Below are 12,933 nucleotides of genomic sequence, written 5' to 3'. Positions count from 1 at the left end.
AAAGAACATACACACGAGACGAGACTGGTCATGAGTTAATAATTATTGAGACCGGGTGATGGGAACACAGAGGCTCATTATATAATTTTATCTACTTTGTCTGCTTGAAGCTTTCCATAATAAATAGGTTAGGGGAAGAAACTGGCTCTAGGCCTATGATGCCATTGGGAGACAAGGCAAGATAAAACCATTTGGAAGGGCTACATCCTGAAACTGGCCACACAGAATTGTCACACATAAAGTTTCTTGGGAGATGAACTCAGGAACCAAAATTGGCAAACGTGAAGAATTGATTTCCTGGTGAAGGCCAACACTTGGGTCATGCTCTTCTCGGGGGAGCGCGTTCTCACTCTCAAGGGATGTCCCAAGAGGGGGCTGTTCTTAGGAAGGCTGCCACCTGCTCTGGATATGTCTTGCTCCCTGTGACCCACTCTCCTGCTTCGGCACTGGGCTGTGCCTGCTCGCCTGTTTCCCTCATCTACAAGCGCTGCTCATGCTCCAGCCATTGTGATGTGCACCACCAGGAGGCCCTCACCAGAGCCCAGCAGATGCCGGTGCCATGCTGTGCAACCAGCAGAACTGTGAGCCACTAAGCCTCTTTTCTTTATAAAGACGCTGCTCACATATTCTGTGGTGGCAACACAAAATGGACTAGAACAGGAAGACAGAACAGGCAGGTACCAAGCACCCAGCTGATAGGAGCTCTAGACAAAGGGACTCTAAGGGGGAGATGATGTGTTTTGGGGGAAGGGGGCGTGGAAATGGTTGAAGGCTTTTTAGAATTGAGGAAAGACACAAAGATCTCAGATTAAGGAACCATGACAAGCCTCTGGTGGTAGAAACAAAAACAGAATGAGCATTAAGACACATTATAGCTAAACTACCAGGCACCAAAAACAAGGAGAAAATCTTAAAAGCCATCAGACACAAAGAGTGTGTTATCTATGAAGGAACAAGGAGATGGTAAGCAGACTTTTAAACAGCAATAATTGAAGTCCAAAGACAGTGGAATCACATTTTCAAACAAGTAAGAAAACCAAAAAGTTGTCCACCTAGGACTAGAGGAATGTTTTATATTACATTTTATGTAGCTATTAAGTACACTAAAAAATTAAAATGAGAGTTATAAGGAGAGATAAATAAATCTACATGATTTAGAGAAATTTAAGGAGGTACATCTCTCAGTAACCTATAGATCTAGTCCAAAAAAGAAAAAATCAGTAAGATGTAGAAGATTAAACATAACTAGCAAGTTCATTTTAAAATTTCATATAGAACCCTAAACCCCGAAATGAGAAAACCCACATTTTTTTCAAGCATATATGAATTTTTAAAAAAAGTAGCTGGGGGCTGGCATTGTGTCATAACAGATTAAGCTGCTGCCTGTGATGCCAGCATCCCATATGGGCAGGGGTTCATGTTCCGCCTGCTACACTTCAACCTAGCTCCCTGCTAATGTACCTGGGAAAGCAGCAGAGGATGGCCCAAGTGCTTGGACCCCTGTACCCATGTGGGAGACTGGGAAGAAGCTCCATGGCTCCTGGCTTCAGTCTGGCTCAGCTCTGACTGTTGCAGCCATTTGGGGAGCAAACCAGCGGATGGAAGATCTTTTTCTGTCCCTCTCTCTCTCTCTATGTATCTCTGCCAAATAAAGTAAGTCTTTAAAAAAACAGTAGCCACAAAGTAAATCTCATCAAATATCAAAAATTGATATGATGAAAAATGAACCAAGCACTAAGTAATGAAGTTGAAGTCGATAATCAAAAGATAAAGGCATCAGAGTACCAAAATACCAAAATAAGTGCTGGGATTTTCTTTGCTCATGTATAGAAGGTATAAATTCCTTGAAAATACCAGGAGTATTTTTCAGGGAACTTGAAAAGCCGATTATAAAGTGTACAGGGGGTACTTCAGAGAGTCCTGGGAAAAGTAAAATTAAAGGATCAGTTTACTGCAAAAAAAAATTTGAGATCCATGCATAGTTTTTTCATAGAAGGCATATTCTATGAAATTTTTGAAGACTGCTTTTATATGGGAGAGAAAATGGCTAAGATCACCAAGACAGCGTTGAAGAAAAAGACTGCTTCTCCTGACAGGTTTCTAACAAGATGCACTCCAGTGTTGTTTTAATTTAGACAATGTGGTATTGGCACAGGGAGACACACAATAATGAGACTAACAAGAAGCACAATTTCAATCTAACATGGAAACTTAGATGATAAATCCTTATATCAGTGTGGAAAAGATGCGTAATGCACTAAATGGTGCTGGAACAATGAGAAAAAATATAGACCCCACTTCCCACTGTACACACTCAGTAGATGGCTTAGAGATATAAATACAAAGAAGCAAATCTTTCACATTTTAAAAAAACAAAATAGAAGAATAGCTTTTTGACCTTGAAGAAACTTCTTTAAAATAAATAAAAATGGAAGCAATACCATAAAAAGAACTGATAAGTATAAATTATTACACTTAGCTTTTTTCATAACAAAGAAGCATAACCAAAAGACATGACATCAAGAAAATTAACAAAAGTTACAAGCCCTACAGATCATTAAGAAACAACCCATAGAAATTTTTTACTAAATCAATGACAGAAAACAAAATAAAATGCCAATCAACATAAAATATATTCTATTCCAATAGTAATCAGAAAAATGTGAATTAAAAAGATGCTATTGCACACAAATAAGATAGGTTAAAAAAACCTGCTTAGTATTGGTAGAAGTATAAATTAGCACAGCCATGGATGTGTGATAGTGATATGGCAATATCTAGTTAGATGCCTATATCTTATGAACTAATAGTTCAACTTCTAGGATGATGCCTTAGAGAAACTTTGAATATCTAATGCAAAATTGTAATTGTAAAAAAACTTTTTCTTTATTATTCCTTAGATAGGTAGATGATAGACAAATACATGATACACATCACTCCCATCTGCTGGTTCACTCTACAGATGCCTGCTACAGCCAGAGCTGAGCCAGGGCCCATGTGGGTGGCCGGAGCCCAGGAATCATCTGACGCATCCCTGGGCCTGCATTAGCAGGAACCTGGAGGCCAGGAGCCTGAACCCAGACACTGTTAACCAGCATCTTAAGCACCGGGTCAAACACCCAGCCCCTTGCCTTTTCTGATCCTCCCAGGCTGGGCTCGTTCCACCCTCTCTGTGCGACCCCTGCGTGTTGTTCAAGCTCCACCGAGACACTTGGTTTTTCCAACTACATTGTGATTGTAGTGCGTTAGTCTCCTCCGCCAGACACTAGGCTGCAGGTGGGCGCCGGCCTGGGGTCTGCAAACACAGAGGGAGGGTGGCTAACCAGAAGTTGCTGTCTGATTGGAAAGCACTCTCTCTGATAGGCCTCTGCTGTGTTGCTTATCAACCACCTGGCTCACTCTTGTAGCGATTACCAGAAGCGAATCACCAGCAAGTTCCACGTTTTGCAGAAATACCCACTTCCAAAGGGAAGAGAAAGAAATATGTTGGAGCATTTCTTATGAATCCACAAGAGGGCACAGGTGGGGGGTGGGGGTGGGGGAGCTGTCACGTGTGTGGTCAAGAAATAGCAACTTAGAGTTGATTTGTTTTCCTTTGTAAAACCCCCGGGATGGTCTCCTCCGAGTCTGGTCTACACTACTCAGGTGTAATAAACAGGTTCTCAAATCAAGTCCCACTTAACAAATGACTGCAGAAAAGACTGTACGTTGCCCCCCCCTCCCCGGGCTCATATATGCGCGATGGGGCAATCAATGGCAATATATTGAACAGCACAGCCAATAGAAATTGTGCAGCACATAAAAATAAATGCGACTCCTCACCACCAGAACAGCAGTGGCAGTGGGAGAACCGCCTTGTTCAACCCTTTACAAACGATTGTCAAGTGGTTTCTGTCATTGGGAGTAACTTTTAAAAACCCGACAGGCTACCGGGGAGCACAAACTTGGGAAGTCCTGTGTTCTTGCCACGAGGAGGAGGGCAGCGCCCCAGGTAGCCCCAGCCGTCCCCACCCCGCCGCCCCTGGCCTGCCATGGCAACATGGTTTGTCGAGACACTGAGCTTTTTGTGATGTGAGTGTGAGGACGGCAGCCGGGCAGCGAGGGAGGGAGAGGGGGGGTCTCGTGCTGGAAGCGTTTGCGACGCACTCGATTTGGTGCTGGAGGGACAGTGATGTACTGAGGGTTCTAGAACACACTCCAGGGCCATGTGTCAAAGGACAGGTGGGTTCAGAGCCCTGCACAGAGTGAAACCTCGCAGCAGGCATCCCCCAGGAGGAAGGCAGCCTGCTGGGTCTGGCCCTTTGAGAAGAGGGCTGGGGAGAGGGCCCTTGGGAACTCCGAGGTCTGAAGAGTTCTGCTCCATTTATTCCAATCTGCGCCCACCTGCAGTCCCAGGTGGCACAGTGCGCTGGCTTGGGTGTCCCCACTGTCCCCCTAAGGTAGGCACAAGCACCCTACTCACTGCTCCCTCACCTGCCACTGGGAAGGTTGCAGAGGGAATGCTCTCGGCCCCCTTGGAACAGGCCTCCCGTGTGGCTTTCCTGGCCTTGCCAGGCAGGTGAGGCCCAGCCTGTCCCAATAGCCTGAGATACTCCCAGACGGCAGGCGAGTGTTATTGGCCCCCCTCCCCACCCCCATGTAGTAAGAATAAAGCTAAAATTCTCTCCCTAGTCAAGATCCAGTCAACACATTAGCAACTCTCCTCTTTTCTTGTCTGCTGTCCGTACCTCCCATCCAAGAACCAGGTCTTGATACTTTATCTTAAAAGGGCCTCTAAATGGCTCCTTTAGTGAGTGCTGAGCTAAACACTTTATAAACAAGAGTGTGGAGGGGGGGTGGTGGGGGTTACCACTAAGAGAGCATTCTCAGGGCTCCTCCCTGCCCCTCCCAGCCAGGAGAGAACAGCTCAGACATGCAGGGGCGGGAGCAAGGTCCCCGGAACCGCATCTGTGAGCAAAGCCTTTGCCTTCGGTGGTCTGGGTACTTTCTGGTCCGTTGCCAGCCCCCAGGAAACATAGCACTGGGATGCTCAGGGGGGCACCAGGAAGGGGCTGCAGGATGATGCTGGCTGGAGCTTGACACTGGCCACGCCTATTACCGGCTTTCCATTTTGGGCCTGAGATTGGACCAGTCCTTCTGAAAGGCTAGTCTGTCTCACGTGGCCCTGTGGAGAGGGAATGCAGAACCCAGTTAGGAATGCTAAGCTTGGGGCCAGCACTGCAGCAGTGGTAGATTAAGCCTCCACCTGCAGCACCAGCAGCCCATATGGGTGCTGGTTCCAGTCCCAGCTGCTCTACTTCAGATCCAGCTGTCTGTATACGGTCTGGGAAAGCAGTGGAAGATGGCCCAAATGTTTGGGTCCCTGCACCCACATGGGAGATGTGGAAGAAGCACCTGGCTCCTGGCTCCAGTCTGGCTCAGCTCTGGCTGTTGGGGCCATTTGGGGAGTGAACCAGAAGATGGAAAATCTCTGTGTCTGTCTATCCCTCTCTCTGTCTGTAACTCTGCCTCCCAAATAATAACTCTTAGATAAAAAAAAAAAAAAAAAAGGAACACATAAGCTGGACAAAGAAGACCCTCGGAGAAGCTCTGACATGGTCTGAGCGGGGAACCACCGAGGTGATACAGCTGGGCCGAGAACTAAGTATCAAGGAGTAGGGCCCACGGTGGGGACGCCCCATGGTCGTACCCTGACTTGTTCCACAGAACTAAGCATCTATCTGATTTGCTGCAGTGCAGTGGGAAACAGACACACGCATAGCAGAGAGGCCCAGAAACCCGCATGGTGAGGGCACTGCCCCTCGTGGGACAGCGGGCTCTGCTAGCTGCCGGCAGTACGGGCAGCCTCCAGCAGTGCCCCTAGAGAACCAACAGAGGTGGCACTCAGTGACTTCTTGACCCTCAGTTACACTCTGGAGCAGGAAAGGTGGCTCCAAAGCCTCAAGGAACCACTGTGGCACGTGAAGTGCACAAGCTCTCTTCAGAGGTGTATTCGGATCGGTCGCCAGATTTACTTGACCTTGCTTCTGCAGACATTTGACAAAGGCAGCACTCTAGAAATACAATGAAAGCAACTTCCTACTATCTGTCAGTGCTGCTGTGAGCACAGAGCACTGCACCAGTCCTAGCACCACGTGCCGGCTCTGTGGCTCAGGCCATTGCGGCACCCATTCAGATGTCTGGCTGTTCCCAGAATGCTCCGGGGCTTTCATGAATTATCTGTGAAATGAGCTGAGGAATCCCGGATGTGGCTGTCCAATGTATGGACCTCACCAAGAGTGCTATGGCCTGAACCGTGTGCACCCCAGATTCTTATGTGGAAGCCCTATCCCCAAAGTGGCTATATTTGCAGACAGTTTTTAGAAGGTAATTTGGGTTAAACAAGGTCTTGAGGGCAAGGATCTAATCCAGTAGGACTGGTGGCTTTGTTTAAAGGAGAGGAGAGAAAGAAAGAACTCTTCCCTTCCTGCACCCGCACGGAGAGAGCAAAGGCCACATGAGACACAACATGGCCATGCTCTTACCCTGGCCTTGCAGCCTCCAGAACGGTAAGAAAACGTGTCTGTTGCTCAAACCACCCAGTCTACGGTATTTCATTATGGCAGCCTGAACGGACTAAGACAGAAAGAAACATGGATTTTAGTGAATGCCATATGTGTAGGTGCACACATATGAATTTTAAAATTAACCAAGGCAATTGAGTGGCTGCCTCACTCAGGCATCTGACGGCTGCTCCTGCCAAGTCTGTATCTCAGTACATGCAGATGTGAGGCTGCATCCAAGCCATCTGAAAGAGGGTGTGCCTCTGAGCTAGGCTGTCGTACGCTCATGCCATGAGTCCCATTCCTAACGCCTATTTGTTTAAAGAAGTTCAGCAGCAGCTCATGAACTCGTCATACAACCCAGATCCAAACACTCACAGCAAGTGGTAAGGACGAGGCGGGAGTCTGATAGCCTATGGTCCCATCCAGCCCTGGATTCTGACTAGCACTTTTTTAGTTTTCCAGGAGGTAAGCCCTAAAAACAAAGTGAGTTTGGCAGTGAAATGCTGCCTAATTAAAATTTAATGGCAAGATTCTGTCCCTGACCCACAGGCACACAGACACTCGCAAGCTGAACGCCTGGCTTGCCTTGGGTGCACCCTTTAATGTTGATGCAAACCCTTCAGGGTGCCACGCAAGTGAGCAGATCTAATTAAACAGCACCCTTCACAGCAATGTCACGGACAAGGCTAACACCAAAACAAAGTCTAGAAAACACCCATTTTCTCGGACCAAACTGAAAGTGGACACAGTGCAAGAGTATTGCAAAATTTTGTGGAAAAATGGAATTGAAAGTTAGGTTTATCTTGGTGCAAAAAAATTCTGAAATTCAGGCATAGTTTTTTCATATGTATTTTCCATACACTTCCTCAAGATCCCTTATATTACTATGCACTATATGTACCCTTAACAAGATAACTGCGCATCAAAGTTCTCAAACATCAATGCTTCTACATAGAAAATTATCAATACTTCTGCCTTCCACTTGTTGACGGTTCCATCCAAGATCCCATTGCCAAAGTTTTCTCTCTTCCCATTTCTCTTCATAACCATGATCAAATGATTTAGCCAAACTATTATGTGCTTCTCTAAAAAATATGGATATTGACCCTAACTATTCCTTGCCTGCTATTTGTCATGTGCATACTGTATTCTGCAGTATTCTGTTTTAAAATAAATAAGCATACAATTAAGTTGACTTAAACATTTAAAATCTGAATGTTAAATTCCTTAGGGGGAGTTACCATATGAAAACTGTTATTGAAATATCTGACAGGACTTTTAATCATTCCAGATTAATGCGATGAGTTCTACCAATGACATTAAATAAAGGAACCATGCATCTCTTTCTTTTAAGACCTCGTTTTAAACTTTCTAATGTTATCAATGTGGTATTTCTTCAAGGCTCTTATTCCAGTGGATGGGATATGGGACCCGTGCAGACAGAGTGGAGGAAGTTCAAAAGCACAATAAGGCAAAGTCCCACTTTCCATGGGAATGTTCCCTACAGAGGCCAAGAGGGCAGTGATGACTAAACATCCCCACTGGAGATGGGAGATCTGCTCTGAGATTGACTTCAGAGCTCGGATACCAACGAAATAAATCACTGCAAATGAATTACTTTGAAAGGCAAATGGGCTTTAACAATTTTTGTGCAGGTTAAATTTTCTAATTGGAAGTATTCGTGACTGTCAGATATAATAAGGGAACATGTCCATCCACATCTGGAAATCTCCTACAAGTGTACATGAGTCATTATTTTTAGACCAGTGCCTAGTGTGGCAGACAACCTCAACAAACAGTACTGAGTGGCAGCAAACAAGTCCAAGTTCAAACACACAATGCTTCACCTAAACCAAAGCTTTGTTCATCTGGGAAGGAAATGGGGAAAGACCCTAAGGGTCATAGATTCCTTCCATCCCTTCCATCCATACACAGTCTTTATTTTACCAGTAAGGATTCCAGAATGATGAGCAGATCTGAATCCCATCTGACCCAGCCACTCAAGTCAAAGAAGAAAATGCAAAACAAATTATTTCCTAGGATTTCCTGCGCCTGGCAAATTCATCCTCAAAGATCCTGTATCACTTTGTGTTGTCGTTACGGTGTGACCTACACCCATCAAACCATCTATAAAGGATTTGGGGAAGAGAGTTCCTTTTCCTTTATCAGACTATTCTGTAACTGAAATAAAAGACTTCAGTCACCTCTCTGAGGGCAAGCAGAGTCGCATTTATGAGTAGGCAAGAAATAACCAATGTGTTTTCCCCAAATGCCACTGGACTTAATATCCAATCATACATCTCCAAGGGCTTCTTTAGGCTTTGTCCCCTCAATGAATATTCATCACATCACCCAGGCACAGGTCAACAAAAGTCGGTGAAGAGAGTGTACTGTTTAACCAGCTTCCCCAAATCCCAAGTCAGTGGGCTAGCCACCCTTGTAAAATGAGGTGATGACAGCTGCAAAGAGACAGCCAGCACACAGAGACACGGCCGAGGGAGGCATGTGAAGCCACAGGTGGGTGCGTGCGTCAGTCTGAATTCAGCCTGCTCCCTGTGTGTGGGTTTGACTCTCCTTCAGCCCCATGGATGAACCTGTACTTCGGTCTAGTGAGTCTACTGAAGAGGGAAAACTTTTCCAGTATTCCCCACAGGATATACCAGCCCAGAATCCCGGTATATTACTGAGGGAAGATGAGCCTCTCTTCTTTTAGTTCCTTTTCAATAAACCTCCAGAGAGATTCAGAAAGCGCTGGACTAGTCTAACATCACTGAGATCGCAAGTAATCATTTGGCTGGAAATCGAGAGAGGTGAGATGGACAAACTGATGTCAGCTTCAGGATTCATAGCGGTGCAGGAGAGGCAAAGCAGTGTGGGGCAGTGGGTTAAGCCACTGCCCTTTGGGACACAGGCACTCCATATTCGAGTGCCTGGGGTTCACTCCCAGCTCCACTACTGACTCCAGCTTCCTGCTAATGCCCATTCTGGAAGCCAGGAGGCGATGACTCAAGTACTTGAGTCCCTGCCACCCATGTTGGAGACCCGGTTCCTGGCTTCAGCTGGGAGTGAATCAGTGAATGGATCTCTCTTTCTCTAGTTTTCAAATAACATTAAATAAATAAAATTAAATATAGAACTGTTATGAAAAGTTTACAGAGTTAAAAATGACTGTACCGAGCAGGTGTTTAGTACAGTGCTTAAGATGCCACTTGGAACACTCAAATCCCATATCAGAAGGTCTGGGTTCAAGTCTCAGCTCCGTTCCCAACTCCAGCTTTCTACTAATGAGTACCTGGAAGGCAGCAGGTGATGGTATACGTGGTTAGGTCCCTGCCACCTACATGTAAGACCCAGATGGAGTTCCTGGCTCTTAGCTTCAGCCTGACCTAGCCTTGGCCATTGCAGGCATTTGGGGAGTGACCCAGTGGCTGGGAGCTTGCTCTCTCTCTCTCTCTCTCTCTCTGCCTTTCAAATAAATCTCATTCTGAAAGGCTGGATGAAACAGAGCCACTACTACTAGTGGCTGTCTCACCAAGAGTCAATAGGAAGAGCTAACTCACTGAATGCTCACCTCAGCCAATGCTATTCAAAATTCTTTACTTGTTTTAACTTATTTAATCCTCAGGCCAACTCTAAGAGGTTGGCATTATTACTGCCATTCTGATAGCAGTGAAGAAAGGAAAACCCAGAGAGGTGAAGGAACTGTTCGGCAGAGAATGGCTGCGCTCCACACCAGGGACAGCCAGCACACATCTGCACCTCTCCGGTAGCCTCACTGTCTTGCACCTTCCCCCAGGAACTTGGACGCGTCCCCCCGGAGAGCAGCCACACACAGCACGGCGAGGACAAGCACCGTATCTGTGCGGCATGGTGACACGTTGCCTCAGCTCGGGCCTGGCTTCTCAGACACCCTGCTCGCTGGTCTCGGGGCACCTCTGCCACCTGCTCTGCTCCACCCAGATTCTCTGCTGAAAGAAGGAGCGAGATTATAGCTATCACCGGGCTGCACACTAGGAGCAGGCTTCCAATGAGGCCTGGATTCCAATAAAGCAAACCAGAAGGGCCAGAGCCTGGCTCCACGTCACCCCCTTGGGGTCACACTCCGGCAGCAATGACCGACGTCATATCCCGCAGCAGTCTGGGCTCAGGACATTTCAGAGTGGTGCAGTTTCTACGTTTGTGCCTCAACTACTAAAGGCCAGTTTTCTCGCCATCGGATCTGCTTCTTTGGTACTGGGCCATGTAAAGCTGGAAGAAGCAAAAAATAGGGAATTCCTTGCCATTGCTCGTCCCTTTAATTCGCCTCTCCTGGAAAGACAGACGCGTTTCCCTCCGAGTAAGGTGACAGTTGCTGAGGCCACTCAAGGATCCAGAGTATCTCCCTGAACTGCTATTTTTAAATTCACTTGATTGAGAAAACTCCCATCACAGTAATTTCACGGGAATTCTTAGTACACAAATTAAAAGTTTTAAATTACTCCGCCAGAGTCTGCGAAGGCAAATACTCTTAATGAGAAATTCCTTTCTCCATGTATATTTATCAGGTGTTTTTACCATCTGGCCCTGATACGAGATCATTCCGAGGATGGTTACACACGGTTCCATTGCTGTGGTCAGAAACGGCAGTGACGTCATGGCAGAGGCCGTGGGGTCTCTCCCCGTTCACTTCCCTCAGCCCAAGAAGTGACAAGTGTTTCACGGGTCAAATGAAGCGACGCACAGGAAAGAGTTTAGTAAGCCACCGCCCTGTGATACGATGTCCCCTGAAAATCACAAACCCCCCGTGGCGGTCAGGTGCCTCAAGGAGGAAAATGCAAGTGGCCTTTGGTGTGCAAAGAACTCAACCTGGCCGAATGCTTCGCAACTCCTGGTCCTGGGTGACTCTGTCCTGGGTCCATTTTGAGAGACGCCAGTGAGAACAACCACCCCATAAGGGGAAACAACACATGTAAACCTTCTAGCTGGGCAGGCACACAGTAGGCGTTCAATAATGGCACCCAGTTGACATTCAGACATTCATTTAATGGAGCACGGTGTGTACCTGTGTCAGTACACTCCCAACAACGGGGCCCTGTTCGGCTGGGAACAGGGCATCCCTTAGCTGGGCCCCAGGCTGACTTCTGCCGTGGCCAGCACGCTGGGTTTTCCCACTGTAGACTCCGGTGGATTAAGGCTGTGCTCCCTTCGTTCCCATTTCCTGCCTTAGAACATGATTTCCTAAAACCTACTAATGGAGTCTCTGTTCAAACAAATAAACTGAACACCGCCCGATGTAGCAACTCCAAGTCCCGGCGTTTCTTTCCCCAGCCTGCCTGGGCCAGATGAACTTCCTGCACTTTCGGCTACTTATTTAGGGACAAGGGTGGAGGCAGGGGTGGGGGGGTGGGGGGTAGGGGAGGGCCAAGGCCAGAGTGAAGCCGCTTGGTTATGGAGGCTGTTCCGTTTGGCCCTGAGCAGCTGCCTTTGGGTTGGCCTGGCCAGCTGCAGCGGCGGGAGCGACCAGCGGGAGCAGGGCCGCGAGGCCCCCCGGGGGGGCCGTGTGCCCCGCCTTGGTCACCAAGCAGGGCGCGAGTTAGAGGGGCAGGGCGGGCGCATGCAGCTGGGTTAGTCTCCACTCGACCACGCGGCTTCGCATTCCGGGTTGGCAACCGCGCTTAAGGCAAAACAGACTTGATGCTTACAATGATCCCAGCCCAATATGGAGTGGCTCTGACTAGCAGGGAGGAGCTGACGCTCGCCATGAGGAAGCCCACCACGGTCACGGCGACGCCCAGGGCCAGCTGCAGCAGCGCGAGCAGCAGCGGGAAGCGGCAGCCGCAGCACGTCTGGGCCTCCTCCTCCCCGCGCTGCTCGCGGGTCCCGGCGCCTTTCTTCGGCCCCGGGTCGTCGGGCCCGGCGGCGTCCCCCTGCCTCTGCTGCCCGCGGGGCTGCCTGTCCTTGCCCATGGCGGCTGGTGGCCGGGTGGCTGGGTGGGCGCGTGTGTGCGGCGCCCTGGGCGCTGGAGCGCAGCGCGGGGCGGGCCGAGCCTGCCCTGGTATTCGAATTACGGAGGCTGAACAAATATGGAAAACATTTGGAGGCGCCGGGAGCCTCCCGGGCCGCGGGGAGCTCGCAGCAGAGGGGGGATTCGAGGGGGGTCGCCTACTGCCAACGCGCCGGGACGCATCGCCCGCCGGGCCAGGGCCCAGGCTGCCAAGCGCGTGAGGGCTTTGGCCTCCTAAAGCCTGCGCCCTTCCGATCCGCGGTGTGTGTGTGTGTACGTGTGCGCGTGTGCGTGTGCGCGCGCGTGTGTGCACGCGCGTGTGTGCACGAGCTTGTACCCGCTCTGCTCAAAACCCCAGGATTTGTTTTGGTTTTTCTGGGAGGTGCAATGCAAGGTGATGAATGC

General features: G+C 48.5%; 1 protein-coding gene across 1 annotated transcript in view; it reads right to left on the bottom strand.

Moving 5' to 3' along the window:
* The window catches only part of SSPN (sarcospan), a 35,048-nt gene extending 22,520 nt beyond the window's left edge, over positions 1 to 12,528 (bottom strand). Inside the window, 1 exon segment of the mRNA NM_001082050.1 lies at positions 12,227 to 12,528. Within this exon segment, the coding sequence (NP_001075519.1) occupies positions 12,227 to 12,490 (264 nt within the window). The 5' untranslated portion in view covers positions 12,491 to 12,528.
* Positions 12,529 to 12,933: the final 405 nt, after the last annotated feature.

The sequence above is a fragment of the Oryctolagus cuniculus genome, chromosome 9 (assembly GCF_964237555.1).
Source record: "Oryctolagus cuniculus chromosome 9, mOryCun1.1, whole genome shotgun sequence".
Lineage (NCBI taxonomy): Eukaryota > Metazoa > Chordata > Mammalia > Lagomorpha > Leporidae > Oryctolagus > Oryctolagus cuniculus.
The sequence above is the reverse complement of the archived record's forward strand: the minus strand, read 5'-3'. Positions and strand labels throughout refer to the sequence as shown.